This window comes from Castor canadensis, chromosome 12, assembly GCF_047511655.1.
Source record: "Castor canadensis chromosome 12, mCasCan1.hap1v2, whole genome shotgun sequence".
Taxonomy (NCBI): Eukaryota; Metazoa; Chordata; class Mammalia; order Rodentia; family Castoridae; genus Castor; species Castor canadensis.
In genome coordinates, this window is record NC_133397.1 from 61,531,679 (window position 1) to 61,559,126 (window position 27,448).

General features: G+C 48.1%; 1 protein-coding gene across 1 annotated transcript; it reads left to right on the forward strand.

The window, feature by feature from the left end:
* The first annotated feature begins 1,475 nt into the window (after positions 1-1,475).
* Positions 1,476-27,392, forward strand: Atp6v1b1 (ATPase H+ transporting V1 subunit B1). The gene is made up of 14 exons (XM_074049928.1): positions 1,476-1,719; positions 8,467-8,522; positions 18,787-18,885; positions 19,091-19,184; positions 19,830-19,907; positions 20,834-20,973; positions 21,882-21,983; positions 22,528-22,625; positions 23,585-23,708; positions 23,978-24,128; positions 24,373-24,455; positions 25,452-25,556; positions 25,745-25,874; positions 25,987-27,392. The coding sequence occupies exons 1-14, from the start codon at positions 1,602-1,604 to the stop codon at positions 26,148-26,150; spliced, it is 1,542 nt and encodes a 513-aa protein (XP_073906029.1). The 5' UTR covers positions 1,476-1,601; the 3' UTR covers positions 26,151-27,392.
* The last annotated feature ends 56 nt before the right edge of the window (positions 27,393-27,448 follow it).

Below are 27,448 nucleotides of genomic sequence, written 5' to 3' on the forward strand. Positions count from 1 at the left end.
TAATTGTAGATTTACAGGAAGTTGCAAAGATAGGGCAGAGAAGTTCCTTCACCCAATTTCTGCCAGCAGTTGTAGCTTCCATAGTTAGCATAATGTCAAACCAGGAAACTGACCTTGGCACCATGTGCACAGTTTAGTGTCATTTCGCCACCTCTGTAGATTCATGGACCCACCCCACCCTCAGGATATAGAACTATCATCTCACTGCAGAGACTGCCCTGGTGCTGCCTCTTTATATTCTTATCCTCTCCCCGCCCAGATAGGCGAGTTCCTTGACCCAAATGGGAATTGTGAGCAAGGGGCCGGAGACCTGAAATGGGTCCTCAGCGGAAGGATGTGGCCTGAGATTTGGACAAGCCCAGTTTGCGCTGCAGAATACAGTAGCTGCAGCTTCATTTCATATTGGCTTCTCTGTCCAAGTCACCCAGAATAGGGTGTTGAAAGACAGAGATCACCAACAATTGCCCTTCTGCCCTTCCTTCTACACAGGTGGGATAGTTTAGGGAAGTGCTTAGTAATGCAGGATGTGCTAAATATAGAATGAGGCAGGACTTGGGTAGGACTGGCCTAGCTACCACCCAGTGTCAAACCCACCTTGCCTGCACACCTGTGCTACACTTCACTACCTCTGGGAAAACACCCTGACACAAAGACAATTCTAGGAAGCAGGGTGAGGCCTATCATGGAATACAGGCCAGGATGAGGGCATAGTTTGATTTGTCATTCAAAATATTTAGGTACATAATACATAGGCCTCCATTTGAATTTTCTGCCCTGGGCTAAGAACGTCAGGGCAGGCCTGCTGTATGGGATCCTGGAGGGGAATGTGAGAAGCTGGGTCATGGTCCTAGGATCAGACAGAGAGACCAGTCCTCTTCTCAGAAAGTTCTCTACAACATGAGGCATAAGGCTTAAGAAAATCCAAGCTGATAGAAGAGACACAGGCTCACTTTTGGGGTTCAGAGCCCAGTAGCAGCCACAAGTGTCCTCTGCTAAGAAAGATCAGATGCATGGTGAATCCGATGCTGGAGAATCCAGGGAAGGCTTCCTTTAGGAGGTGTAACAGAAGCTGACCACATAATTCTTTTGATGATGAAAAAAGAGGACTAGGGAATTGAGGGAATGACAATACCCAGGTATCAGCAAGGCAGGGGTACAGGATGAGGGCTAATTGAAAGAACAGTGAGGAGAAGACAGCCTGCCAGAGATCAAGCATCTAAAGACCAGTGAGATGTGGTGCAGGGCGAGGGACCAACATTCACCAGGGGTTGTGGGCAGAGGGACAGCCAAGCACAGAGGTTAGAGAAAGCTGCATTCCTATTCTACCTCTCTCCCTTGCCAGCCTCCAGCATCCTGGTGGCCAGCCACCTCCAGTCTGCACAGCCTGTGTGTGGAGAAAGCTTCAGAGCTGGCCTCCTGCCCAGGCTTCCCTGTTTACCGTCAACCTGAGGGAGGAGAGGAGGGGGAGCAAGAGGAGAAGGAAGTAAGGGGTGGAGTGGCCACAGGCAAAAGCTAGACAGCCACTCCAGCTCCAGCTGAGCCTGAAGTCCTATAGCTGCCACCAACCTGCTCAGACTTCTACTCCCAGGCCAACACATACCATGGCCATGAAGGTAGACAGCACGCCTGGGGGGCTCCCTGGCAGTGGCTGTGACCCAGGCATAGCCCAAGAGCATATGCAGGCAGTTACCCGAAACTACATTACCCACCCCCGTGTCAGTGAGTATGAGCACCTGGTGGTGAGGTTGGGGTGGGGAGCTGGAGTGGGAGGCTGGGACCCCTGTTTCTTGCCTCAAAAAAAGAGGATGGACACCTGGGTTGACCAAGAGGGCTCTCGGTCCAGTGGAGTCAGGCAGTGGGGCAGCCTGCACAAGGATCACCTTTGTAGGTGGAAGGATGAAGGTTCCAGCCCAGGCTACCACAGAGGAGAGAGCTGGGGAGTTAGCTGTCATCACCCTGATCCTGCCTAAAACCTCAAGTCCAGAAAGTGTGTATGCGTGCTCCCCTGTGAATATTCATGCGTGCATGTGAAGAATGTGCACCAGAATGCTCAGCCTGAGTACATCCCAAATGTACTTGGGATGCCCTGTGTGACAGTGTTGAGTATGTGAGCAACCTCAGAGTAAGGAAATAGGTTCCTTATGTGTCGTGCCAATGGCTGCCTACTGTATGTGCCGCCTATGGGAGGGTGTCTGTGAGCAGAAGCAGATGTAGACACATGGCTGGAGGGGCTTGATCCTACCTTCACTTGGGGGAGGAAATGTGTGACAGCGTGTGTGTGCTTCACACACAGGGTGAATGGGAGTACAGGAGTGCTTGGATGTGTGTGTGTTCAAGGAGAGAGCACATGTGAGCTTGTAGTCAGACCAATGTTGCTTTCCTGAGTGGTGTGTGTGTGTGTGTGTGTGTGTATGTGTGTGTGTGTGTGTGTGTGTGTGTGAGTGTGTGTATACTGTTGGGGTAAAGTATCAGCTGTAGGAGCATGTATATGCCTATGGGTGCTGGATGTGCACTTGTCACTTTCTTGGGAAGGCATCCCTGTGTGTGGCTCCTGCTTCTGTTCTGCTGGGGTAGACCAAGTCTAGATGTCTGGGGTAGAGAACATGGCAAGGTCCAGAGAACCAAAGGGAACCCCCCCTCTGCCCCAATCTCCTTGGCCAAGGTCACTCTCCTTGGCCTGCTGAATTCTCAGACAGCCCAGTTCACTGGAGTAAACCAGCCTGGCTAGCCCCAGCTAAGCAGAGCCAGAGGCTCTAATAGGGGTGGGAGGGAAAGGGGAAGTAGCCAGCCTGACACAGCCACCCCTACTCTCTGTCTCTCTGCCTTCCTGCCTCTGAAGTTATTCGGTCCCATAGAGGTGGAGCGAACAGAGAGGGGGCAACACAGAGCACAGAGCAGGCCCTGCATGTGCACCTGCTGAGGTTGAGACAGGAGGGTGGAGTGCATTCCAGTTAGGGAGAAATGGTGAGAGTCAGGTGGGACTGGGCTTCTCAAGGAGCCCCATAGGCCCTGCCCTATGGAGGTAGGAGAGTATCGGAGTCCAGATTCCACCTAGGCAAAAGCTAGGGACACCAGGTCCCAGAAATAAGCAAGTGATGGCCCTGTTAGGTCCAGAACCCATGCCTGGAGCCAGAGCTGGATAGGTTGACCTCTGTGATGACCAACACCTGCAGGCCAGTCCCCCACCTGTGGGTACAGGAGAACTGCATGGGGTTGGGGAGTGTCAGATCCTACAGGCCCTGCCTTCCTTCTCTTGGAATGTGCCCTTGCAGGGATCCTGTGGGCACAACCTCACCCGCATGCCTCTCCTTCAGGGGAAGAAGCAGGCCAGGAGCAGCCTCTAGCCAGTTCCCTCCCAGCCAGCTCCTTATTTACAGTCAACTGCCAGGAGGTTCTGCCCCTGGCTGCAACCCAGGAATGGCAGTGTTCCCCCCTCTCACAGGCATCCTGTCTGATGGCTCCATGTGACCCCCACCCAGGTGAACACGTTCACCGCTCACAGCTGACCCAGAGTCAAGGTCAGAGGAGGGGCCCCTGCAGGCTGTACTCTGGCCGGTGCCCTTACCTTGCTGCACACTGAGTGTTCTCACAAGATACTCCAGGGGACTAGAGGACATCCCTCCTACCCCAGGAGCAGGCTTGACTTCCCCAGTGTGCTTCTGAACCCTCAGGGGCTCAGTGCCTTCCATTCTCCTCCATCCTCCTTGGGCAACTGTGGGACAGGAATAGGACAAGGGAGGTCTGGAAGCCCCCAGCACTGCTATCCTCCCTAGACTGGAGGCAGGACCAGTGTCCCTCTCTGCCAGCTCCCCCTGCCTGGTCCAACCCTGGGACTCTAAGTGCTCTCCCAGGCTGGAGAACTCCAGAAACTGAACCCAGGAGGACGGATGGGGGACCAAGAGGTCTCAGATGCAACTTGAGTAACCTTCTGCTCCCAGGGGAAGGTGGACTCCTCACAACTAAGGCGAGAAGAGTGATTTGACTTCAGTGGCTGAGGGAGAGAATTGGCCAGAAAGGAGGGTAGAGTCAGAATAAGGAGTGACACTGGGACAATATACATCCTGAGAAAGAAGGGTCCCTTTGCCCCACAGAGCTGGAGTTGTTCCCCCAAGGGATTTGGCAACCAAGGGAAGAGGAGGCACCCAGTCTCATCTGGTCACCAGGGCAGAAGATGCTAGGCTGGGGGAGACAGGGAGGCACAGTCTGGGCAAAGATTTGAACTGACAAGCTGGCAGCCTTGTTGGAGGGATGGAGCCTGGCCAGAACATCCAGTGGCTTGAGCGCCAAAGATACTGGAGACCAGCAGGGTCTTGGGCAGATTCTAGGACCCCAGCTTCTAGACCCTCCTGTCCCTCCCCAAGACCTGATGCCCCAGGCTTGCCCCCACCCTGGCCTCACGCTTGGGTGCCTGCCTCAGCTCCTAGACGCTACAGGTGTGGCTGGGCCTGCACTAATTAGTGGGCCACACAGGAGCCCTGCTGGGCCTTTGACAGTGAAGGCAGCAGGGAGGTGGGGGGAGCGGGGACTTCTCCAACCTGCAGCCCAAAGCACAACCCAAAGTGTCAGCTAGGACAATGGAGAGGGGTTAGACAGAGCAGCTGAGGGGAGTGACTGCTAAATCTCGGGAAGGCCCATTGAGGGAGTGCCCCTCAGGTCATCTGCAGAGCCCTCAGCCTTCAGCTCCAATCCCCCCCTTCCCTCTCCAGGGTCAAGGGGGACATCCCAGGGGTTGGGCGCTGGCTATAATCCCTGAGTGCCACAAGATACTGTCCTGAATTGTGGTGCATCTTAGGAGAAATCAGTCAAATTTCTTAGTTTGCCTCTCTGCAATAAACACAATCAGAGTGAGGCTGTGCACAATGAAATAGCCTGACTGCTAGTAAAGAACACAGCTCACTTTGTGTCCAAACTAGACAGCTCTAAGAAAATATCTGGTCTTGTGTTAGGGGAGAGACACAATTCTGCTAGGGTCTAGTCTGGATGCTGAGGGTCCTGAGGAGGATACAGGAGCCAGTTGAGGGCAAGATCTAGAAAGGTGTGAACAATCAGGGGCTGAAGAGAAACAGGCACATGCATGGGTTTTCTGCAAGGAAAGTTCTGGCTTCTCAATTCTACCTAGAGCCAGGCTCTGGGTTACTGAAACCTGGGAAGGTGGCTTACAGAAGAGGCTGGTGTGCTGAGATAGAGACAGAGACCTCGTGATGGTCACTGTGTGGCTAGGGCTGGGGAGGCGTAGACCTTCCACCCAGACTCCCAGAGGAAGGCTCACTTAGCAGCAGCCCCTGGGCTCCTCCCAAAGCAGCACCTTTGGGATCCTCTAAGCCCATAACCTAGAGAGAAGGCAGGTCATGGAAGCCAGAGTAGAGGAGGCTTCCCTTCCAGGTAGAGTTGCTCTGTGTCAGGGTTAATGGGGATTTCATGTGACCAAGGCTGGGAAGGAGAGGAGGGAGAAAGTTGAAAGACCTGTCTCAGGAGGCAGTGAAATGGGAAGTGATTCCCTGGGGCTCTCTGGCATTAGGGCCCCTTGCCCTCCCATACCTCCCTCACTTTGGCCCACCCACCTCATGTCTTTTCAACCCAGCTTCGCTGCTTCCTTCTCTCATCTCATCTTTCTTCCCCTTTGGCAAGTCTGAAATTTTCTTTATGGGGCCTGCAAGATGCCAGCTCTTCCTCAAACGTGCAGGTCCCTCCAGCTCAGCCCCTGCTTCCTCTCCTGCCTCTGCTGGGCTTACCTGCTGCTCTTGCTCTCCACAGTCCTTAAAATCTGGGCAGTTTTATCAAAACACCTTGTGGGTGTGGGCAGGAGAGGAATGTATGGCTGCTTGGTGATTTTTTTTCCTAGAATGGGGAGGTGAGGCCCAGGTTTGGTCTCCCAACCTCTCTCCTTGGAGGTCTCTACTCACTATGCCAGCTCTTTCTCATCTCATCTCTCAGTTCCCTCTAGTGTCACAGGCAGGAGCTAGGGCTATGCTCTCTTGGGCTAGGCAACAGGATCCTCTTTTGATTTGAGACTTAGAAAGTGGGGGAGCATGCATTGCTTCTGATGTAGGACATACAGATGAGCTGCTGGAAGCAGTTACTGCCACCCATAATTCTTTCAAGTATTTACAGGCTGTCTGGCCATATGCAGGTTCTGTTCTGAGAGACAGGTCCCAGTAAAGAGCACTGAAGAGGACATCCCTGCTCTCATAGGGTTTATATGTCTTCCTGCCTTCAGAAGACAGTCTATGCATGTCACCACACTGCCCTCTCTGATTTCCAAGGCACTGAGTGAAAAGTTCTTTTGCCTTTGAGCTGCTCCCCTCTGCTACATGTACCCTTTTCCCCAACCCCCTGGGGCTGGCTGGAGAGCTCCCCTTAGCCCCTGAAGGCTCCTTTGGGAAGGCTGTTCCCAAAAGGTACTTCCTTCCCTGAGCTCCCTCTTGTTCTCTTCCTTTTTAGAACTTGCTGCTATTTATAACTATGTTATTTTCTCTCTATCCCTTCTTTTAGGTTGTAGACTCCATGTTTGATTTGTTATTTTTATTTCATCCAATAGATTTGACAGTCCTGCTTGAAGAAAGGAAAGGAGGAGGGAAGAAGGAAAGCAGATCTCCTAGGGAAAGGGGAGGGAGAAGGAAGGAGCTGCGGGGTGTCACAGAGGGTCAGTGTCTTCCAAGAAGCCTGAGCAGCAGCCTGGATGTGGAGGAAGCAGGGAGAATGAGGCCTCTCTAGAATAGGACAGTGCCCCAGCCTCCACTGGAATATGTCAGGTCACCCTGGATGCAGCAATTCAGAGGCCATTGGTGACCTAGAGAGAAGGCAGGTCATGGAAGCCAGAGTGGAGGAGGCTGAGGCACAGATAGAAGGAAAGAGAATTGTTGGAAACCATGTATGAGAGACCAAGAATTTGAACTGAGGAAGCAGTTTTGAGGATGGGTGATATGAGGCCTGGATTGATGGGTACACTGCAGGAGGCACTGGACTTTGCCCCAGTAGGAGTCTTCTCTAGATCTTGGACCCTGGTGCAGGGGAGGGAACTGCCTAAGATGAAGTCAGGACCTCCTTCATGGGAAATGAGGGCAGCCTTGTGTGTTGTGGTGCAGTGGGTCTGTAGGTAGGTTTGGGGACAAGGAATTGTGAGTCTGCTTCTGTTCTGGTCAGAGCCCAAGCAGAACAGATCTCCTTGCATTCTCCTCAGGCCTCAAGCTTTGCAAATAGTCCTTACACTTGGAGGCCCTAGAAAAGCTCTGTGCAAGAATCACCTTGCCCTGTCTGGCTTCCTGGCCCATGTCCTGTGAAAGAAACTCAGAACAGACAAACATAAGGGGTTGGACCACAGAGGCCTGGACCAGAGAAGATGTGGGTGAGGGATTTTGGGTTCCCTTCGGCACAGGGTGGCTTGGGGCCAGGCATGCTCAGAAGCATGAGGTCCTGATGGAAAGCCCCAGTGGGATCCCAGTCCAGGCTCCACCACAAGCATGCCTTGTGATCCTGGGCTGTGATTTTTTCCCTCCAAGACCCATTTTCCTCTCCTCACCCCTGAGATCTGCTGACTGTGCAGGACCCAGCTCCCTCACCCCACCCACTCCCCCTTGCCAAGTTCCTTCATCTTGACTGTCAGGGAAGGGTTAGGATACCCCATTACTGTGGGGAAGGGACCATCCCAATGTCACTCAGCTAGCCCCTGGCAGAACTAAAGGTAAGCATCCTGGCTGCCAGTTCATGGTTGCCTCTCCCAAAGTCCCTGCAACCAACATTGGAAGTTTTTCTTGATGTCTAAGCTAATCCCACCATGTAAGCTGAGCTCACTTCCGTCTATGGGTCTCTCCAGCCACTAGGTCTATGGACATTTCTTCCTCCTTCCTTTTCACTCCTTCCTCTCCCCTCCCCTATAGAGCACCCAGTGAGCCCAGGAGTCCATGCTAGGACATGGCTAGGGCCTGGTGGTGACAGCCTTGTACACTGTCTTTCAACAAAGCTTATGTCAGGTGGCTGGAGAAAAATTCATGCCTGGAGAGGAGCAGAAGAGAGCACTTCTTCGCCACAGCTGTGGCCTAGAAGCTTTTGGAAATGCTGTGAGTCAGAGAGGAAGAAGTGGGTGAGCTGGGGGTTGAGGCCAGAGGGGAAGCCACATCAGGAGGAGAAGGCCTTCAGCTGGACTAGGGAGGTCTCTAAGGAGGCCTCTGCCCTCCTCCCCACCCCTCCCACCCCCCCACCCCCGCCTTCTGCAGGTGTCCAAGGCAGCAGGGGCCCCGCAGGCAGGGCCATGACCCTTACAGCAATGGTGGCTGGCCCTGTCACAGCTAATGACCCTGATGGCCCAGGCTGGAGAGGAGGAGGTGGGAGTGCATAGAGGGAGAGAAGGCAGAGGATGCCTCTGTGTGTGTGTGTGTGTGTGTGTGTGTGTGTGTGTGTTCTGGAGACAGAATACATGTGTGGGGGGGTGTTTTGATGAGACCCTCACCCACTTCTTCCCTCCCTCAGCCTATAGGACCGTGTGCAGTGTCAATGGGCCCCTGGTGGTACTGGACCAGGTCAAGGTAAGGCTATTCTGCCTCTTTCCTGGCCCCAAGGCCAAACCTCAAGGCTCCCCTGCCCTTCACAGGGTTTCATCCACATTTCCCTTGGACATCCATATGGGCCTGTTCTTCTCTCCCCTTCCCTTCCCTTCCCTCCCCTTCCCTTCCCTCTCCTTTCCTTCCCTTCCTCATGCCCCTTCCCTTCCCTTTTTTTCCTTTCCTTCCGTCCTTTCTTTTTGTCAGTACTGAGGATTGAACCTAGGACCTTGCACTTAACGGTCAAGTGCTTTACCATTTGAGCCACACTCCCAGCCCGACATAATCTTTGGGGTTTTCTGTTGTTGTTCAGTTGTTTGGTTGTTTGGTTGGATTTTTTAGTAATTTGGGATTTGGACTCAGGGCTTCATCATGCTTCAAAGGCAGGTGCTCTACCACTTGAACTACACCTCCAGCCCTAACCTACTCTTTCTAGCCCTGTCGCCCACTCCCACATGCTCCTTCTCTGTATCCCCAGGCATCTAAGCAGCCGAAGTTTCCTCCTCCTGCCTTGAGTGTGTGTGTGTGTGTAAACCACAAACACCCTACAGAGGCCAGTTCTGGGCCTTGGGAAGCCTGCTTCTACCCCTGAGTGATGGCAGACCTAGGGTGACTATGCCTTCATCAGTAAAGTGGTTGTACCTGACTTTCTCAAAGGCTGGGCTCTCACAGGGATCACGAGGAGGGGGCTGAGCAATGCCAGCTAATACTTCTCATGAGCCTGATGGTTTGATGGCTTCCTAAGGCTTTTGGACCATTTCAGTGTCGGAACCAGCCATGAGGATAAGAACTAAGTGGTTTCCACAGATGGCAAGTGGATGTGGATTATTTTGTATCCCCCAGGAACTGTAGAGGAACGGGCAGACACCTACAGTATTTTGAGTCCTGGGGTTGGTACTGTTGAGTCATAAAGAGCCCCATAGATGTCCAAGATCACACTGCTACCCTCCCTCCACAGGCCAGTTTTAGTCCCCCAGCCTACCATCCCAACCCCGGCGAGCTAACTGGAAACCTGAATGCCACCATTGAGCCCTCTCATTCTGGACCCTGCTCTCCACCAGTGCCCATGTTTTGTCAGCAGTCCCTTCCACTGCTGCTTGTTAGGGCTCTGGTCTCTGGGCCCTAGCCTGGTGCCCTCAAACCCTCTCTCCACCTGCAGCCATTCAGACCTGACCCCTCCACCCCACTTCATTCACCTAGGGCTCCCAGTGCCTTCCCCTCACAGCCTCTGCTACTCTCTTCCCTAGACCCACTCTATTTAGAAAACCCACCTGTCTCTGCATGAAGATGCCATTAGATGTCTCTCGGCCGTAGCACTTACTTTCCCTGCATCTCCTGCACTACCCTTTCCCCATTCCCTTCCCTGACTCATCCTCAGAGATACGGGATCACCTCCTGTTTGCTTCTCCCAGCCCCCTTGTCACAGAACCACTCTCTGTTCTCCACTTTCTCTATTCTTATTGGTAGCATCCTTTGAATCACTGAGTCATGATCTGGTCACACGTCTCCTGAGGGAGGGGAGGAGGATGGGAAAGACAAGGTAGATACTCAATATACATTAATTCAAAAGAAAGGTCAGTAAATTGTGATAGATGAATGAGTGAATATCAGCCTAGATATGGACCTATAAGAACCTGAGCCAACTATACTAAAGAAATCAGACCCACTCATTGCTAGGTCACAGTGTCCATGTTCAGGTGGACACTGCTATTTGTCCCACTAGTGTAAGAGTTGTCCTGGGAAGAAATGTGGCTGAGTAGTTAAATGTGCACCCACTGGGGTCAAGGAGTCTGAAGAGTCAGACTTTTTTTTTTTTTTTGATGGTACTGGTGTTTGAACTCAGGGTCTCTCACTTGCTGTGATAGCTAGGCAAGCACTTACCATTTGAGCCAGACATACCCAGACTTTTTTTTTTTTTGTCCAGGGATGGCCTCAGACAGAGATCCTCTTACCTCTGCCCCCCAAGTATGTGGAGTTACAGGCATGTAATAACCAGCCATGAAGAATAGACTTCTTGAATTTTGGTTTTACTCATTTTCATTTTAGACACTTTTATTATTTAAATTGTGACAGGAGCATGATTTGGTTTTTAGATCTAAATTGCTATAATAATAGCTTGTCTTGGCCAGGCAGACACTCTACCACTTGAGTCATGCCCCTGGCCCTTTTGGTTTTTGTTATTTTTCCAGATAGGGCCTCTCTTTTATGCCTGGATCATTATGCTCCTGCTTTTTATTGGGATGTTGAGAAGTTTTTGCCCTGGTTGGTCTAAAAGCTTGACCCTCGTAAGTATCTAGGATTATAGGCCTGGCCTCCATCCCACTATTTTCTAATAGCTCCCTGTCAATCCTAGATCCACAGCTTCAGAACCACCTGGGAACAGATTGCAAATATAAATTCTTGGGCTCTACCTCAGACTGACAGTATGAAACCATGTTCTGTTCTCATAATCCCTCCAGGTGATCTGATGCTCCCTGAAGTTTAAGAACTATCTGTCTGGGACTATAGACCACAGTTCTCTCATCTATTAAATTATAGGGCTGTTGTGAGGATGAAACCAGATGAATGTACTGTTAGTCTCCCTGAGAATAGCCAGCAATAGCTTTGCATGGAATGCAGAAACACTAAGAAGCCTGACTGACCTGCTGTGCCATCCCCTGTCCCCCTGTTCCATGCCACCATACTCTCCACCATACCTGTCATTCTACATGGGACTTGTGGAGGCATTCATTTCTCAGCTGAAACCAGAGTGAGCTCCCCAGACCTAGTCTTCTGTGGTGGTCAGATGCATTAGAAACTCTGGCAGAGAAAAATAACTGGTGGTCAAAGGTACCCAGAGAGCCCTGGGCTTTCAGGGAAAGGAAAGCAATAGGTAGTTTGTAGTCTCATAGATGATAGTGTGCTGTATTCCAGAGTACAGGGGAAGGCAAAGGCACCTTATGCCGGGCTCTCCACTGCCCACCCATTTCCCTCTTCCACAGGTCTTGCGCAAAATGCTACAATTCTGTCTTTACAGCGCCACCTTCTGCCCACATTAACTCACACAGGCAATTACTCTTTCTATTTCCATCCTTAAATGGAAAAATATATTGGGGAAGAATTGCATGTAGATCAGAGATTCTTAGCCCAGGAAATAAAGTTCTTGAAATTGTATGCAAACTCATGTATATTTCTTAGGGGGAGTTTCCACTAATTCATCTGACTTTTCAGGGGTTTGTGACCCCAAAAAGTCTAAAACTCTGATTTTTTGTAGAGCGTAAAACTGACCCTCCTAGATCATGAGACATCCACAGCCCCAATCCTGATCAAATGAAAACAAATTCAGGTACACACACACACACCCACATGTGATCACATACATTTTCAGAAGTTCACACATTTGCACCCTCACATACTAACACACCCTCACACGCTCACACTCTCTCAAACTCACACACAAGCATTAAAGAGGAATCTGGATATCAGACATCCATGTGCCTGCAGTAGGTTGGAGAGATTTCACTGCAACTCCAATTCTCTAAGCTGAACATGCATCAGAATCCCCTGGAACCTGTTACTGTGCAGACTGCTGGGATCCACCCAAAGTTCTGAAGCAGCAGGTCTGGGACAGAGCCGGAGAGCAACAAGTTCTCAGATGCTGCTGCTGCTGTGGCTGGGACCATGCTCTGAGAACCACTGATCTAGACAATCTTCTAACTCCTGTGTTCCACAATTCAAATGGGTCCTTATTTAAGAGTTAGAGTAAGCATCCACCTTATCCAACAGATGATCCCAAACATTTAAGGCTGCATTCAAGAGACTGTGCAATAGTCCTGAAGACAATTTCCAAAGAGGAGCTCTGGCATTGCCACGGTTGTTGTAGACGAACTAAGCTTTGGTGGTCAGCACTCCCTTGGGCAAATCTTGGCAGGCTTCCTCAGAACTTCCCAGTCCTCCTGGGTGCCCATGGCTTGCTCTTGTAATCCTACCTTACTAGGAGGCTAAGATCTGAAATCGGGAGGATCAAGGTTCAAGGCCAACCCATGCAAAAAGTTCATGAAATCCCCATCTCAACCAATAGATACACTTGCCTCAACAAGGCAAGAAGTGTAAAATAGGAGGGTTGCAGTCAAGGCTAGGTTTGGAAAAAAGTGAAACCCTATCTCAAAAATAACCAGAAGAAAAATGGATGGAGGTACAGCCCAAGTGGTAGAGCAACTGCACCTGCCTAGCAAGCGTGAAGCCCTGAGTTCAAACTCTAGTACCGAAAGAAAAAAAAAAGAACTTCCTAGTCCTTCACGTGGTCCCAGCAACTCCCCTGTGTGTGGCCCCTTGATGGCTAAGAGGTCAGAGAAGACGGATTGCACTGAATCATCACCATTCCCTGCAATCTACTAACAGTAACCAACAGTAAGACCTGATAGGATCAGGTTTGCTCAGTATGAACCGGGGAACACACACACACACACACACACACACACACACACACACACACACACACCTTACCATTCTCTTCATAAAGGATATCAGACTCTATACCTACCTGACAGTTCCTCCTGTTGTCTGAGAATGATCTATGTTATTTAAAATTCATTTCCTCTAACTTCATTCCTCAGGGACACACAGTGTACTAGCCCTTATCTCCTCCCACATAAAAATAAGAACTTTGTATCATCCCATTACCTAATTTTATTGACCTTTACCTAATTTCTTTTGGGTCTATTTTGGCCTATGCAGTCCAGAGATTTCCCTCCTGATGTCAAGAGCTCACCTTCACCTCCAGGGAGGTGACAATCAGTGAGGCCACTGACGGTTTCAGATAGAGACACAGGCCCAAAGTGGAAGAGGGAAGGAAACCAGGATTTTTTTTGTACAACTCATTCTCCGCCTACCCCAGCACACACCCCACCACTACCACCACCATGGCTGCTCTTGGGTTCCCTCTTGTGGTTAAGAACCCAAGGCAGCTGGTCATGCACAGCTAACCACCTGTGTGCTTAGCAGGCACAGGGCAATAGGTTCCATACCTAGCAGACAGAGAGAGAAAGAGAATCGATATTTGGGGCAAGGTGGCTTGCTCAGAAGGGTTGCGGTAATTCATATTCCCACCAACATCCCTGCAAGCACCAAATATGTTCTCTCCTGTAATTCTGCCTACCAACCAGATAAAAACTAGTTCTGTCTTGCTTTATTTGCATTTTCATGATGACTAGGAAAGTTGGTTATCTGTTTTCTGTTTGTATTTCTCTTCCTTCTCCTAAAGTCCTTCTACATATTGAATTGTGGGAGTTCTCCGTGCATCCTCCATAAACCATCTTCTGCTTCTCCATTTGTTTATGGTGTCTTTGCCATACAGAAATCTTAAAGGTCTATGCAATTAAATATTTCCATTTTTGGTAGTTTATGGCTCTGCATTCCTTATCTTGCTTAAAGACATCTCTCATCTGTCTTTCAACTGTATTATTCTGGGGGAAAAGGAAAGAAGAAAAACTCTCCCAGTATTTTAAAACATTGTTTTAGATTTATGTTCAAGTTTTTTCTGTGTCTGTGATGCATTTGTGTTTATCATGTGGTTATCTTCGAAATAAAGGCCCAGTTGTGTTAGCAATATTTGTTCAAATCATTCTTTTTTTACTGTGAATTAATATGCAACATTTGTTTTATAATAGTTCTTTAAAATCTGAGATCTGTTTCTATGCTCGCTGTTCTATGCAGTGGGATAGACTGGACTTTACCATAACTCACTGCTTCACTTTAGTAACTTCATAGTAAGTGTTTAATAGCAAGTTTCAATATCCAGTCAGACAAATCCTCTGTCTCTGATCTTTCCTTAACTGTTTTTGCCTATTCTCAGATAATTATATGAACTTTAAGAGCATTTTATTAAATTTGAAAAGAAATAATAATTCATAGGGTAGATTTAATTTGTATATTTTTAAAGGATTCATGTCTTCATTATAGTAAGTCATTCTGTCTTAGAAGAAAATATTGTTCATTTGTCTATGTTTTATGTTCTTCATAAGTTCTTCAATAAGATTTTATTCTGTTTTTGTGCCTGATCACATATTTTATGGGTTTGGGCCCTATTGTGGATGGAATGTTTTTCTCTATTGCTTCTTACAAAGGTTACCATTAGAATAGAAAAAAATTATTTTTATAAATTTATCTTATAGCCAAGTTCTCCAATTCATCCTTGTAGGGGTGTGAGTGTGTGTGTGTGTGTGTGTGTGTGTGTGTGTGTGTGTGTGTTAACCAGAGCCTCTTAGATGCTTCTAGATTTACAATAGCATCTGGAAGTAAGGGTGGGATGTCTCTTTTTACATTGGCATACTTTTATTTTGAAACAAGTAAGTTCAGGGTTTTTTTTCTTTGTTTTCTGTTTGTAGTGTTGAGGATGAAACCCAGGGCATCAAACATGCTAGGCAAACAGTCTGCCACTGAATTCCCCCCTCTCCACTCGACTTTAGTTTTATGCAAAAATAAAAATAGTACAAAGACTATCCACATATTAAATTATTTACATTTTCTATCATTTGTTCTATTATTGCTCTGTGTGTGTCTGTCAATGTGTGTACATGATTTTTTCTGAATCTTTTGAAGTTAAATTACACTCAGTATTCCTATGTGTGTTCCAGACAATGAGGATATTCTCTTACATAATCATCAACTTCAGAAATTCACACCGATACAATACTTTAATCTACCACCTTATTCTGATTTATCAGCTGACCTAATACGGTCTTCTATAGCATTTTCCCTCCAGAACAAGATCCAGCCCAGGTTATGTATTGCATTTCGTCATCATGTCCTTTTCCCTTCCTGTAATCTGGACCATTTCCACGGCCTTTCTGACACTTTCAAAAAAAAAAAAAAGTACAGCCTCCTTGTACCACCACCCTTAAAAAAACAGAACATTCTCAATTTATGTTTATTGGTTTGTTTTTTGTTTTTGTCTTATATAAACTAAAGCTTTTAAAACAATACTAAGGAACAATAGTGATACAGGTAACTCTATTTTGATTTTTATTAGAAGTGAAAATGGCTTTAGCATTTCTCCATTTATAGGGATGTTGATGCTAGTTTTGATAAGTTAGTTTCTCAAGCAGTTTCCGCTCATTCTTCTTTTACATAGAACTGCATGAGAAGCAGCTGCCTTGGGAATTTCATCAAAGACATTTATGCTTCTATTTATATAAGGGGTTTCTATTTTTAAGGGGGTTTTTGGTTATTTTTTGTTGACAAACACCCTATTATTATGAACTAAATTGTCAAATATTGGCAAATTCCCTGATTGTTGATTGCTCTAGCCTTGAATTCTTAGAACAAACCCTATTTATTGATACATGTTTATTTGACACACTGATTAGACTGAACAACAGTGTAAATAGAATTTCTGCATCCATTTTAATAAGAGAATTTGGTCTCTGTTTTTCTTTCCAGCACAAGCATTTTGGGGTTTGGGAATTACCTATTCCATTTTGATAGGGCTTTTTTTCACCTAATGAATTTTTATTAACATATATTAATAGTACAAAGTAAGTGGTTTCATTGTGATATTTCCATACATGCATGTAATGTACTTTGATCACACTCACCCCGCTATTACTCTTTCTTATCCCCCTCCCCCTTCTCTTATCCCCCTCCCCCTTCTCTTATCACCCTTCCCCTTTTCTTTTCCACATCCCTAACAGCCCCTTTTACTTTCAAGTCCTTTCCCCCCTAGATACCATACATGAGAAAAAACATGCAATACTTCAAAATTTTATTTATTTATTTTGGCAGTACTGGGGTTTGAATGAAGGGCCTCATGCTTGCTGGGCAGGAGCTCTACCACTTGAGCCACTCCTCCCAGCTGAATCCAATACTTGTATTTATGGGACTGGCTTATTTTACTAAACACGGTCTCCAGTTCCATCCACTTTTCCTGCAAATGATAGTTTTGTTTCCTTCTTATCTTGATTCATTTTGTTTTTCCATTTTTATTACTTTAATTCTATTCTTCTGACTGGCTAGTTGCTCCAACACAGTGCTGAATAGAGTAATGGTGGCAGGTGTTGTTTTGTTTCTAGTTTTAAAGGGAATGCTTTATTCATCATATCATTGGATGTGGCAGGTTCATTTAGGAATTAAGAAATTTCTTTTTTATTCCTTGACTTGTAGGAACCATTTTGTTTGCTTTTGTTTGTAATGATAGTCAAGTTTTTAACTTTTTCCAAAAAAATCTTTGATGATCAATTTTTATCCTTTAACCCATTAATAAGATAAACTACATTAATACATTTTTTCTAACATTAGAATAACCTTGCATTACTGGAAAAACAACTTGGTCTTTTTAATTTTGTATTTTGTATATGTGTGTATTTATCTTCATTTTTTTATTATTTTGACTTGTACCTTGGTCTTTTTTACTTGCTGCTAGATTTGGCTTGCTAATATTTCATTTAGGATTTTTGTATCCATGTTAATGAAAGAAATTGCCTACAATTTTCCCATAATTATTTTATTTTGCTATCAAGGTTATGCATTCCTCATAAAATGAATTAATTACAGTACCTTTTCTTCCAGGTTTTGAAGAGCTTAAGTAAATTTCAAATTATTTGTTCCTTGATCATTCAAATTCACTACCTGGATTGGTGCTTTTTTGTGGGAAGACCTTAAACTATTTATTTGATATCTTACAAACTATAGGATTATTCTGGATTTCTATTAACTTTTAATTGGTTTTGGTTTGAGTCATATTCTTCTAGGACTTCACTCATTTCACCTAAATTCTTACAAATATTGTATAAAGTTGTTCATAATTCTTTTAATTATCTTAAATGTTATCAGCATAGCTGGTTCTGAATTCCAAGTTATTTATTCATGGATTTTCTGTTTTCTTAATCAGTGTTACCTATTTGTCTATTCTACTGGTTCTTTCAAAGAGCCAGTTTGGAAGCTGGGAACCAATTTTTTGCAGCCTGCCCTAGATGTGGGCTAAAGACTGTGGAGCTCAGGGACTCCCTAGGTCAGAGCTCTACCTACATATCTAGTCCTGACAAAATTTTTTTAATTGAGTTATAAATCCCACATCATAAACATCACTCTTTTAAAGTGAGTTCAGCCCTTTTAACATCCCATATTCTATTTGTCCACTCATCAGTTGATGGACATTGGGGCCATTTCCACTGTTTTGCTGTTAGGAATAATACTGCTATGAACATTCAGGTAGAAATTTTTATGTGGATATATGTTTTCATTTCTTGGGTATGAAATTGCTGAGGCTTAGAGGGTCACTCTATATTCATCCTTTTGAGAACTTACCAGAGTGCTTTTCAAAGTGGCTGCACCATTTTACACACACACACCCCCACCAGAAGTGAATGAGGGTTCTAATTTCTCCACAACCTCAACGACATTTGTTATGATCTGCCTTTCTGGTTATAGCCATTCTAGTGGGTATAGAGTGATATCTTATCATGGTTTTGATTTTCATTTCCCTAATGGCTAATGATATTGAGCATTTTATGTGCTTATTGACCATGTCTATATCTTCTTTGTAGAAATAGACATTTCTCCAATCCTTTGATATAACTTCTTGATTATCTGGTTATAAGAGTTCTTTATATATTCTTGATATTAGTCTGATTTTTTTAAAATATTCTTGAGCCCCTGATTCATTACACATGAATCAATCCCAGTCCTGGAGTTAGGAAAAGACTATGGAGACACCTAGGAACAGAGGAAAGCACTTTGTCAATGTGCTTCCCATTAGTCCACAGGAGCAGAAACTCTATGCCTTCCAGGAGATCTGGGTGACCACAATAGCTACTCCATTTTATTGAGTTCTCACAAGGTGCCAAGCACCAGGCTAATGACTTACCCAAATGATCTCATTTCCTGACCACAGCAGACCTGGGAGGTAGGTCTTAGTATTATCACCATCATTTTAAAGATTAGAAAACTAAGACTCATGAGCTAATGTCTTAAATATGCAATGAATTGCTCAAGTCACTAAGCAACTCCCACAAGGTAACACAGCTAACTGACAGAGCTTAAATCCTAACCTGGTCTTCCAATTCTAAATTCCCTGCCTCTAAACACCCAGGTATACTCCCTCCCAAACAGAATCCAAGGGTCCACATCTCAGCCCTTTAAGTTCATTTCCACAAGTGTCTGGGCATAACAGAACAGATAGAAGCTTGAAACTGAATCAAGGAGGGATGGAGGAGGTGACATGGGCTTTGTCTCTGGTCTCACTTCACTCTGGGCTGCTCTTTTCACCTGCCAGTTTGCCCAGTATGCTGAGATTGTCAACTTCACTCTCCCTGATGGGACTCAGAGGAGTGGCCAAGTGCTTGAGGTGGCTGGAACCAAGGCCATTGTTCAGGTAAGTGGTGTCCATGGGATGCTGGCTGAGTGAGTTAATGAATGAACTCACAAAGTTCCAACACTGTCTTAAGCTCTGAGTACAGGGAATGACCTATTTCTGTGAGAGTAATCAGCTCAAAGCTGGGCACGGAGAGTGCCTGGAGTGGGAACCACCATTCTCTCCAGCAAGCCCCTTATCAGAGTAGCTATCTTTTGTCCCACAGGTATTTGAAGGGACTTCTGGGATTGATGCCCAGAAGACAACTTGTGAATTCACAGGGGACATCCTACGGACTCCAGTGTCAGAGGACATGTTGGGTAAGGAACAGGGTGGGCCATTCGCACCCCAACTTCTCTGACCAAGCACCACTCCCTGTTTATACATCTGTCTTTCCTGTGAGCTCTTTGAGGCCAGAGGTTCTCTTTGGTTCCCGACCCCAGCCTGACATACAACAAATGTTCAATGATTCAATGAGGAAAGCAGATTCAATAAACTGCCAGTATAGCAGTAGCTACTTTATTTGGGATCATTCTAAAGGGGACTGCTAAACCCTACATATCCCCAAATTTATCTGAAGACCTGCCAAATCTAGCCTGATCCTCCCTCTTTCCAGCCCCAGAATTCTCTCATTAGAATCACTGACCTGGGCCAAGGCTTTGTAAAGGTCTCCAAGAGAGAAAGGGAAACTCCTAGGGGAACAGTTGCTGTAGATCTCTCCCTGCGGTAACTGAGGGCTGAGGGTGTCTGTCATTGCGAGCAGGGCAGAGTACAGATGGTCCCAATGAGCAATGGCCTGAGCACAGGTTAAGATAAGTTGGCCTGGGGAAGTCAGGTCTTTTGAACCCCACACAGGGCAATGGGCTATTGTGGGGGAGATGGTGGTGGTTCAGAGGGTGAGAGTAGCGAGAGAGCCAGGACTGAACTGACCCTGAGCGTCTCCTATACTGTTTGCCCATTCTCAGGTCGGGTTTTCAATGGCTCCGGCAAACCCATTGACAAAGGGCCAGTGGTCATGGCAGAGGAATTTCTGGATATCAATGGTGAGTGAGTGGAGGCTCTGGATGGCTTTCAGGACTTTTTCCTCCAACGCCTCCCTACTCTCATTCCCACCCCCAATCATCATTTTTGACATTCTTCCCTTGGAAGTTCTACCCTGACATAGGCCAGGGTGACTGACTAGTGCTAGCCTTAGGGCCAGTCAGACTAGCAGGCAGATCAGGTGTGATGTGACAGCAAATCTGTCCTCAAATTTGCCACTGACCCTGAATACTGCCCTCAGCACGCCCTGTCTAGCTCCTATAAAATGTCATCATCGTTGCAGTGTTCTGCATGTGCCACAGGTCATCCCTCTCCTGCCTTCAGTTTCACACACCCAGCCCTGAGAGCTGTGCGGGCATGGCCTGCAGCAGCAGACACTGCCCCTCCCAGGCTCCTAGACATCCTCGTGGAGGCTTTCTGAATCCTCCAACCCCAATCTGTCAGTTTCCTGAAGGCGTTGGAGGTGTATAGTCCATGGCTTGCCCAGGAACACACAGAAAGTTGATGGCAGAGCATAGAACAAACATTTTCAACAGGTGTACCCACATCTGCTCTGAGTCACCTTCAGACCCTCTGAACCTAACACAAGTGCTTGAGTTGTGGGGAGGGCTATCTCTGCTCAAGTGTTCCTCAGCCTGGGTTCCTGCCACCTTCTTCCAATGCTCTAGAACAGTGCTGTCCAAGGTAGCACTGGACCTGTGGCTGTTTGAACTTAAACCAACAACGACGAAAAAGAAAACTTCATTTGACGCCCACATTTCACATACGCAATAACCACATGTGGCTAGGGCTACACTGGGCAGTACAGTTAGAGCACAGTTCTGCCACTACAGAAAGTGTTGTTGAACAGCACTGCTCTGGAGAGGGCTGGAAGAGGGCAGGGAAGGGCTGGAACCCCTGAGCATGTTCCATGATCGCCTCCTCCCAGGCCAGCCCATCAACCCCCATGACCGCATCTACCCAGAGGAGATGATCCAGACGGGCATTTCTCCCATTGATGTCATGAACAGCATTGCCCGCGGTCAGAAGATTCCCATCTTCTCAGCAGCTGGGCTCCCCCACAATGAGGTGAGCCTGTGAGGCCAGTAGACATGACTAAAGGGCAGGGATATGCCAAGGTCCGGATTACTGGACCATCAAGGAGAGCTACTATGCCAAGCAGAGAGCAGAAATCACTAACATCCAGACTGACAGGTGTCCCTTGAAGGTTCAGGGACTCAGGACTGCACAAGACCTGACAGACAGCAAGTGTCACTGCTCTGGAGCAGGACTTCAAGCTGCCCTGGGTGAGTGGGGCACTCACTGGCCTGAGAAAAGCTCTGAGTAGCCCCCAGTGTTAAAAGCCCTGCTCTATGAGCTGCAGCCTCTTCACCCCACCCTAGTGTTCCCTCCCCCATACCTACTCTACCACCACTACCAGGCATGAATAGCCGCTTCCTTTTAGAGCAGGTTTCTCAGTACTCTTTTCCCACCATTCCTGAGTGCTCCAGCTCTTCCTCAAGATGGTCTGTCTGGGTGATCCAACAGCGTAAGCATTCCTACCCTTCCACACACATACACAGATTCTGGTTTGGGACATGTGGTCTGGTAGCCCCACACACTGGAGGCCTGGGGCAACTCTGTGCCCACAGAAGGCCAGAAGGCTGTGGGAGATGTGGGGTTTGAAAGACCTGACTTCCCTAAGCCAACTTATCTTAACCTGTGCTCAGGCCATTGCTCACTGGGACCATCTGTACTCTGCCCTGCTCACAATGACAGACACCCTCAGCCCTTTAGTAGCCACAGAACAGGACCCCCCATCCTAAGAAAGGATGTAGACCCAGAGCAGCCCCTTCACCTATCTGAGCTTGGACACTCCCTACCAAAGTCTTTGGAGGAAGACAAATGGGAATTTTCTGTCCATCCTCAGTGGTGCTCAATGGGGCTGGCTCTGCCCTTAGCTCCCACAGCCTCTCTCCTGACCCATTCTGCCTCAGATTGCTGCCCAGATCTGCCGCCAGGCTGGGCTGGTGAAGAAATCCAAGGCTGTGCTGGATTATCATGAGGACAACTTCGCCATTGTCTTTGCAGCCATGGGGGTAAGAGAGGTCAAAAGGACCAGCAAGTTCTGGAAGTGGTGAGCAGGCAGCCCTGTCTCCCTTGGGCTGTGGCACAACCCGATCTGATGAGGGAGCCACAATCCTGCTCCTTGACAAACTGTCAGAATCCAGGCCAGTCTGGTAGCAGAGGAAAGAACATGACAGAAGCAGTGAGAGTAGCCTCAGTGAACAAAGGCCATGGCAGCTATAAGATAGGCCAGGGGTGGCCCAGAGAAAGAACCTGGGGAGACGAGGCAGCTTTGTGTGTCCTCAGAGGACCCATGGGGAGGACAGGGAGTTGGATAGGGCAGGAGTTGGCCAGGGAAGGACAAGGGATGGCACAAAGCAGAGCTTGACCTGAAGAAGTCTGACCTTGTTTGGGGGACCTGACAAGGCCCTCTCAAGCCCCAGGGTCATTCTAGGGACTATTAGCCTCAGTGACTGTTAGCCAGTCCACAGACTTTCCTGAGGAGAGTTCAGAGGGAACAGGTCCTACACTCAGGCCATAGGATTCCACCTCCAGCCTTCCCTGCTGTGTGTACAGGTGAACATGGAGACAGCCAGGTTCTTCAAGTCTGACTTCGAGCAGAATGGAACCATGGGGAACGTCTGCCTCTTCCTGAACTTGGCCAATGATCCTACGTGAGCCTTCCCCATGCCCAGCCTGCCCTTGGGGGGCAGGCCCTGCCCCCTTCCAAGACCCAGCGCACCAAGGCTCAGGGCATCCCACAACCACAGCTATGGGCCAGAGCTGGGAGAACAACTTCTGGTTGTGCAGATGGGGAAACTGAGGCCTCGAAAGAGCTAAGAATAGGCCACTAAAAGACACAGGGAGCCAGACCACAGCCTCACCAGCTACCTGCAGCCCGTCATCCTTGGGTCACTTCCACAAAGTCACCCCTAAAGATAGTGTTTGCCTGTGCCACTTACTTATAAAACCTGATTTGTAAGTTTAGAAAGTGGAAGTTTAAATCTAGTATCAAGTAGACGAAAACAAAATTCTAATAAACTATACTGGGTATTGATTACCTCAAAAACTAAGACAGAATTCTGGAGGCTGAAATGACATTACTAAGGAGATCCAAAGGACCAGAGCCTGGGGACTGAAAATGCCCAGATCCAAAGGAAGGGTACTCAGGAGTGCCTGGCATGGGAAGGGCACACTGTGCTCAGGACACAAAATGAGAGTACTCCAGCAGACCCAAGCACAGGGTGCCCTGGGGTAAGATGGAGCTAGAGCAACTGTTTGTGTGTGCCCCTCCCACCATCCATGGGGTGATACATGAGAGTACTTCATCTTCAGCCCTTGGGGACAAGGCACTCTTGTCATCAGACACTTCTGGCCCTCCCTGGACCTCTCCCATGCAACTCTTCTCCTGGCATCTGTCCCTGTCTATCAGACAGCAGGTGAGGGCTACCAGACTTGCTGAAGAGTGCCCACTTCTGGTAACTGGCCCTGACCTGAGGGCTGGGAGTAGGAGCTCATTTTATCCACTCCTTTGCTGCTGTGCACACATCAGCTTCCCAGGTCCCCTTGCTCTCATCCCTGGGGTTGTGTGGGCTTCCAGGCCCTCCAAACACCAGCCATGCCTCACCTCTAGGATCGAACGAATCATCACCCCACGCCTGGCACTGACCACTGCTGAATTCCTTGCCTACCAGTGTGAGAAGCACGTGCTGGTCATACTGACTGACATGAGCTCCTACGCAGAAGCCTTGCGAGAGGTGAGCTGGCTGGCGAGGGGGGTCAGGTTCATTCCTGTCTCTTCTTAGTTTTCACATTGCAAGGGGTCATCCTGAAAAAGAAGGAAACTCACCTACCTGGCCCTGCCCCCAATGTGAGTTCCAGGGCTCAGTCACAGCCTGGCCATTCCTCTCCTGCCACCACCACCCGCCCTGCCCTCCAGTCCTCAGAGTCACTGAACTTCCCACCAACCTTTCCTAGTTTTCCCTCTGACCTCCTTTCTTACCCCCAATGCTTATGGATATTGCAGGTCTCCGCTGCCAGAGAGGAAGTGCCCGGGCGCCGAGGCTTCCCTGGATACATGTACACAGACCTGGCCACCATCTATGAAAGAGCGGGCCGTGTGGAGGGCCGGGGTGGATCCATCACACAGATCCCAATCCTCACCATGCCCAATGATGGTAGTCTCCCCACAGTCCCCTGCCCTCCAGAGTCCCCCTCCACCCTTTTCCCACGAAGACATTAGAGAGAGATAGAGAGAGCCCGCATGCAGCTGTGTACAGCTGTGCACACTAGCTCTGTTCCTTTCTTCACCCTCACCCCCACCCCATCACTCTCGAGAGGGAAACAGAACCCTGGTGGCCCCAAGTGGGTGGGGACCTGGGCCCAACCACTCTGAGGCCAGTGCATTTTTTTTTCTTGTAGATATCACCCACCCCATCCCAGACCTGACAGGCTTCATCACAGAGGGACAGATTTATGTGGACAGACAGCTGCATAATAGACAGGTACAGCTGCTCCCTCCCCACTTCTGCTCTCACTCTTAACCCCTGTGCATGAATGAGGAGGTGCCCGGCCAACACCAAACAGAAGAAACACACTGGAAAGACTGGTTCACAGCCTACATAGAATCCAGCCCACCCGACTATGGACCTTGGGTTTTCCCAACTCTCTGAGCCTAGGTTTCCTCTTCTATGACTGGGAATTACAGTACTTTCCGTACCGATGCATTGTTGAGGACAAAATACATTGGCATGTAGGAAGTATCTATACTAAATTAACACCATTTCTCTTCTCTTTCCAGTTATTTGCTTTGGTGAACAGAAACCAAGGGGTAACTGACACAAGTAGATTGTGAATAATGTGCCAAAGGGTTAAAAAATATGTCTGATCCATTCATAGGGGGCAGATGTAGTAACTTATGCCTGTAATCCCAGCTACTTTAAGAGGGTTAGGTAGGAAAGAGGATGATGGTCTGAAGGAGAAGGGAAGAGCCAGAGACCCATATCTAACAATAAATAAATAAAGCGAAAAGGGGTGGGGTGGGGCTCAAAAGGAAAAGTACCTGCCTAGCAAGAGAGAGGCCCTGATTTCAAACCCCAGTACAGACAAATAATGATATTAATAATTTTAAAAGCTGTCCTTTAAAGGCTATGACTTTTTATTCCTCTTGACCGGCAGGCTGTTTCTTTACAGCTACTATTAAGCTTCAGCCTGGTTTTTGTACAAATAACACAAATAGTGAGCCTTTCATTAACTAACGTCATGTTATTTCCTGGCCCCCCACCGTCTTGCCTAAAGGCTACCTGTGTACCTGCATATCTAAGCCCTAGAATCTGGGAAATAAAGGAGAGAGGGGTGCAGCCACTCACTTCTCTGTAGGATGATTGAGGAGTCTCCTCAGAACCAGGGATGTGGGGACCGAGGTGTAGGGGACAAGTAGATGGACAGGAAAGGAAAGTTTGGGCTCTGCAGTCTGCCACTGCCTTCTTCTGCTTCCCCAGATCTACCCTCCCATCAACGTGCTTCCTTCTCTGTCACGGCTGATGAAATCTGCCATTGGGGAGGGCATGACAAGAAAGGACCATGGAGATGTCTCCAACCAGTTGGTAAGGAGGAGAGGGGCAGCGGAGTGGGTGATCTCCTTTCAGAAGCTGCAAGTTTGAGCCCCATCTGGACATAAGCTTTAATCCCGGCAAAGGTCCTCCCGCAAAGGGGAGGTTGGGGGGCCATGGGCTCGCGTGGGCTTGCGTGGTAAGCCCGCGGTGGCAGCGGCCGTCTCTGTCCCCTCCTGCAGTACGCCTGCTACGCCATCGGCAAGGACGTGCAGGCCATGAAGGCGGTGGTCGGGGAGGAAGCGCTCACCTCCGAGGACCTGCTCTTCCTGGAATTCCTGCAGAAGTTCGAGAAGAATTTCATCAACCAGGGTGAGGCTTCTCTGGCGCTGAGGCGGTGACTAAGTCACCTTCCTGTCGCCCCGCAACCCACCCCACCCCACCCCACCCCCACATAGCCCTGAGGCTCCCGCTCCATCCTCAGGCCCTTACGAGAACCGCTCGGTGTTCGAGTCTCTGGACCTGGGTTGGAAGCTGTTGCGCATCTTCCCCAAGGAGATGCTGAAGCGCATCCCGCAGAGCGTGATCGACGAGTTCTACTCCCGTGACGGGGCGCCGCACGACCCAGCGTCCGACACTGCGCTCTAGCCTTGTGGCGCTCGGTCCTGAACCCGCGCCCCGGCGCGCACCGCTACCGACACTACCGGCCCGCCATCTCCCATCTCCGCGCACCGAACCCACGGCTTCCACGGCTTCCACGCTCATCCTCAGCCCCTGCAGGCTAAGGGGGCTCCTAGGCTCCATCCCTCACCCTCCACTCCCGCCACTGGGAAAGGACAGAAGGTTTTCAAGCCTGTGTCTTACACCTTACTCTTACAATAGCCTCATGTTTTTATTTGGGAGGCTTGTTTTGTTTTGCTTTGCTTTGTGGTACTGGGGATAGAACCTAGGGCCTACTGTACGCTAAGCAGGTGCTCTTCCACTGAGCTATACCCCCAACCCTACACAAGAAGTAACTGGGGTCTGTGCTCCCATTCCCCACGTGGGGAACAGGAAAAATTCCTCTTAAGGGATCTATTTATTGTTGTGTGGTTGTTAAATATCTTGATAAACTTGGGTGGAACTTGAGCTCCGGGGCCATGCAAGGGGCAACTGTGTCCACAAATGATGTTTGACTTTAAACAGCTCTGCCTGGAGATGCTTGGGAGGTATTTGATTTGTGGCAGACCGGGAGGTAGGAGAACTAGGGGTGCAGAAGGCTAAGGAAGGTCCCCTAATTAAGAAGTGGGTGAAAAGCACCCTAATACCCAAGATGACTGATGCTCCTGAAGGCGCTGCTCTCTAATGTCATCCCTTCCTCTGTCTCTCTGCCCCATCTACAAGAAAATCATGAGTGCTTCTTAAAGGGGAAGGATGGACTGGAGGGTGGAACTTCAGCAAAGGAGTGAGTATCATTTCTAGGTCAATATGTTGCAGAACCAGGTCAGAATTTTTGAATCAGGAGCTGGCACTGAAGGAGACTCTGAGGATAAAACTCCCATGCCAAGACAATTCACAGCCTACTTGGTTTCTGAAAGCTTTGACTGTCCACAGGGCATAGAATTATTTTAATTTAATAACAGCTTTATTCAAATATAATTCACACACCATACAATTTATCTATCTGTAACTGGATTAGCTCACAGTTTTTAGTAGACGCACAGAATTGTGTTGTCATGACCACAATCAGTTTTAGAACATTTTCTTTACCCTAAAAAAGAAACTTTGTACCTCTAATCATCATCCCTCAACCATTCCCCATCATTCCCTTACCCAGCCCAAGTAACCACTACTTTCTATCACTATGGATTTTCCTATTCTGGATATTGCAAATAAATGGAATGTACAATATGTGGTCTCTTGTGACGGCTTCTTTCACTTAGCAAAGTATTTGCAAGGTACATTCA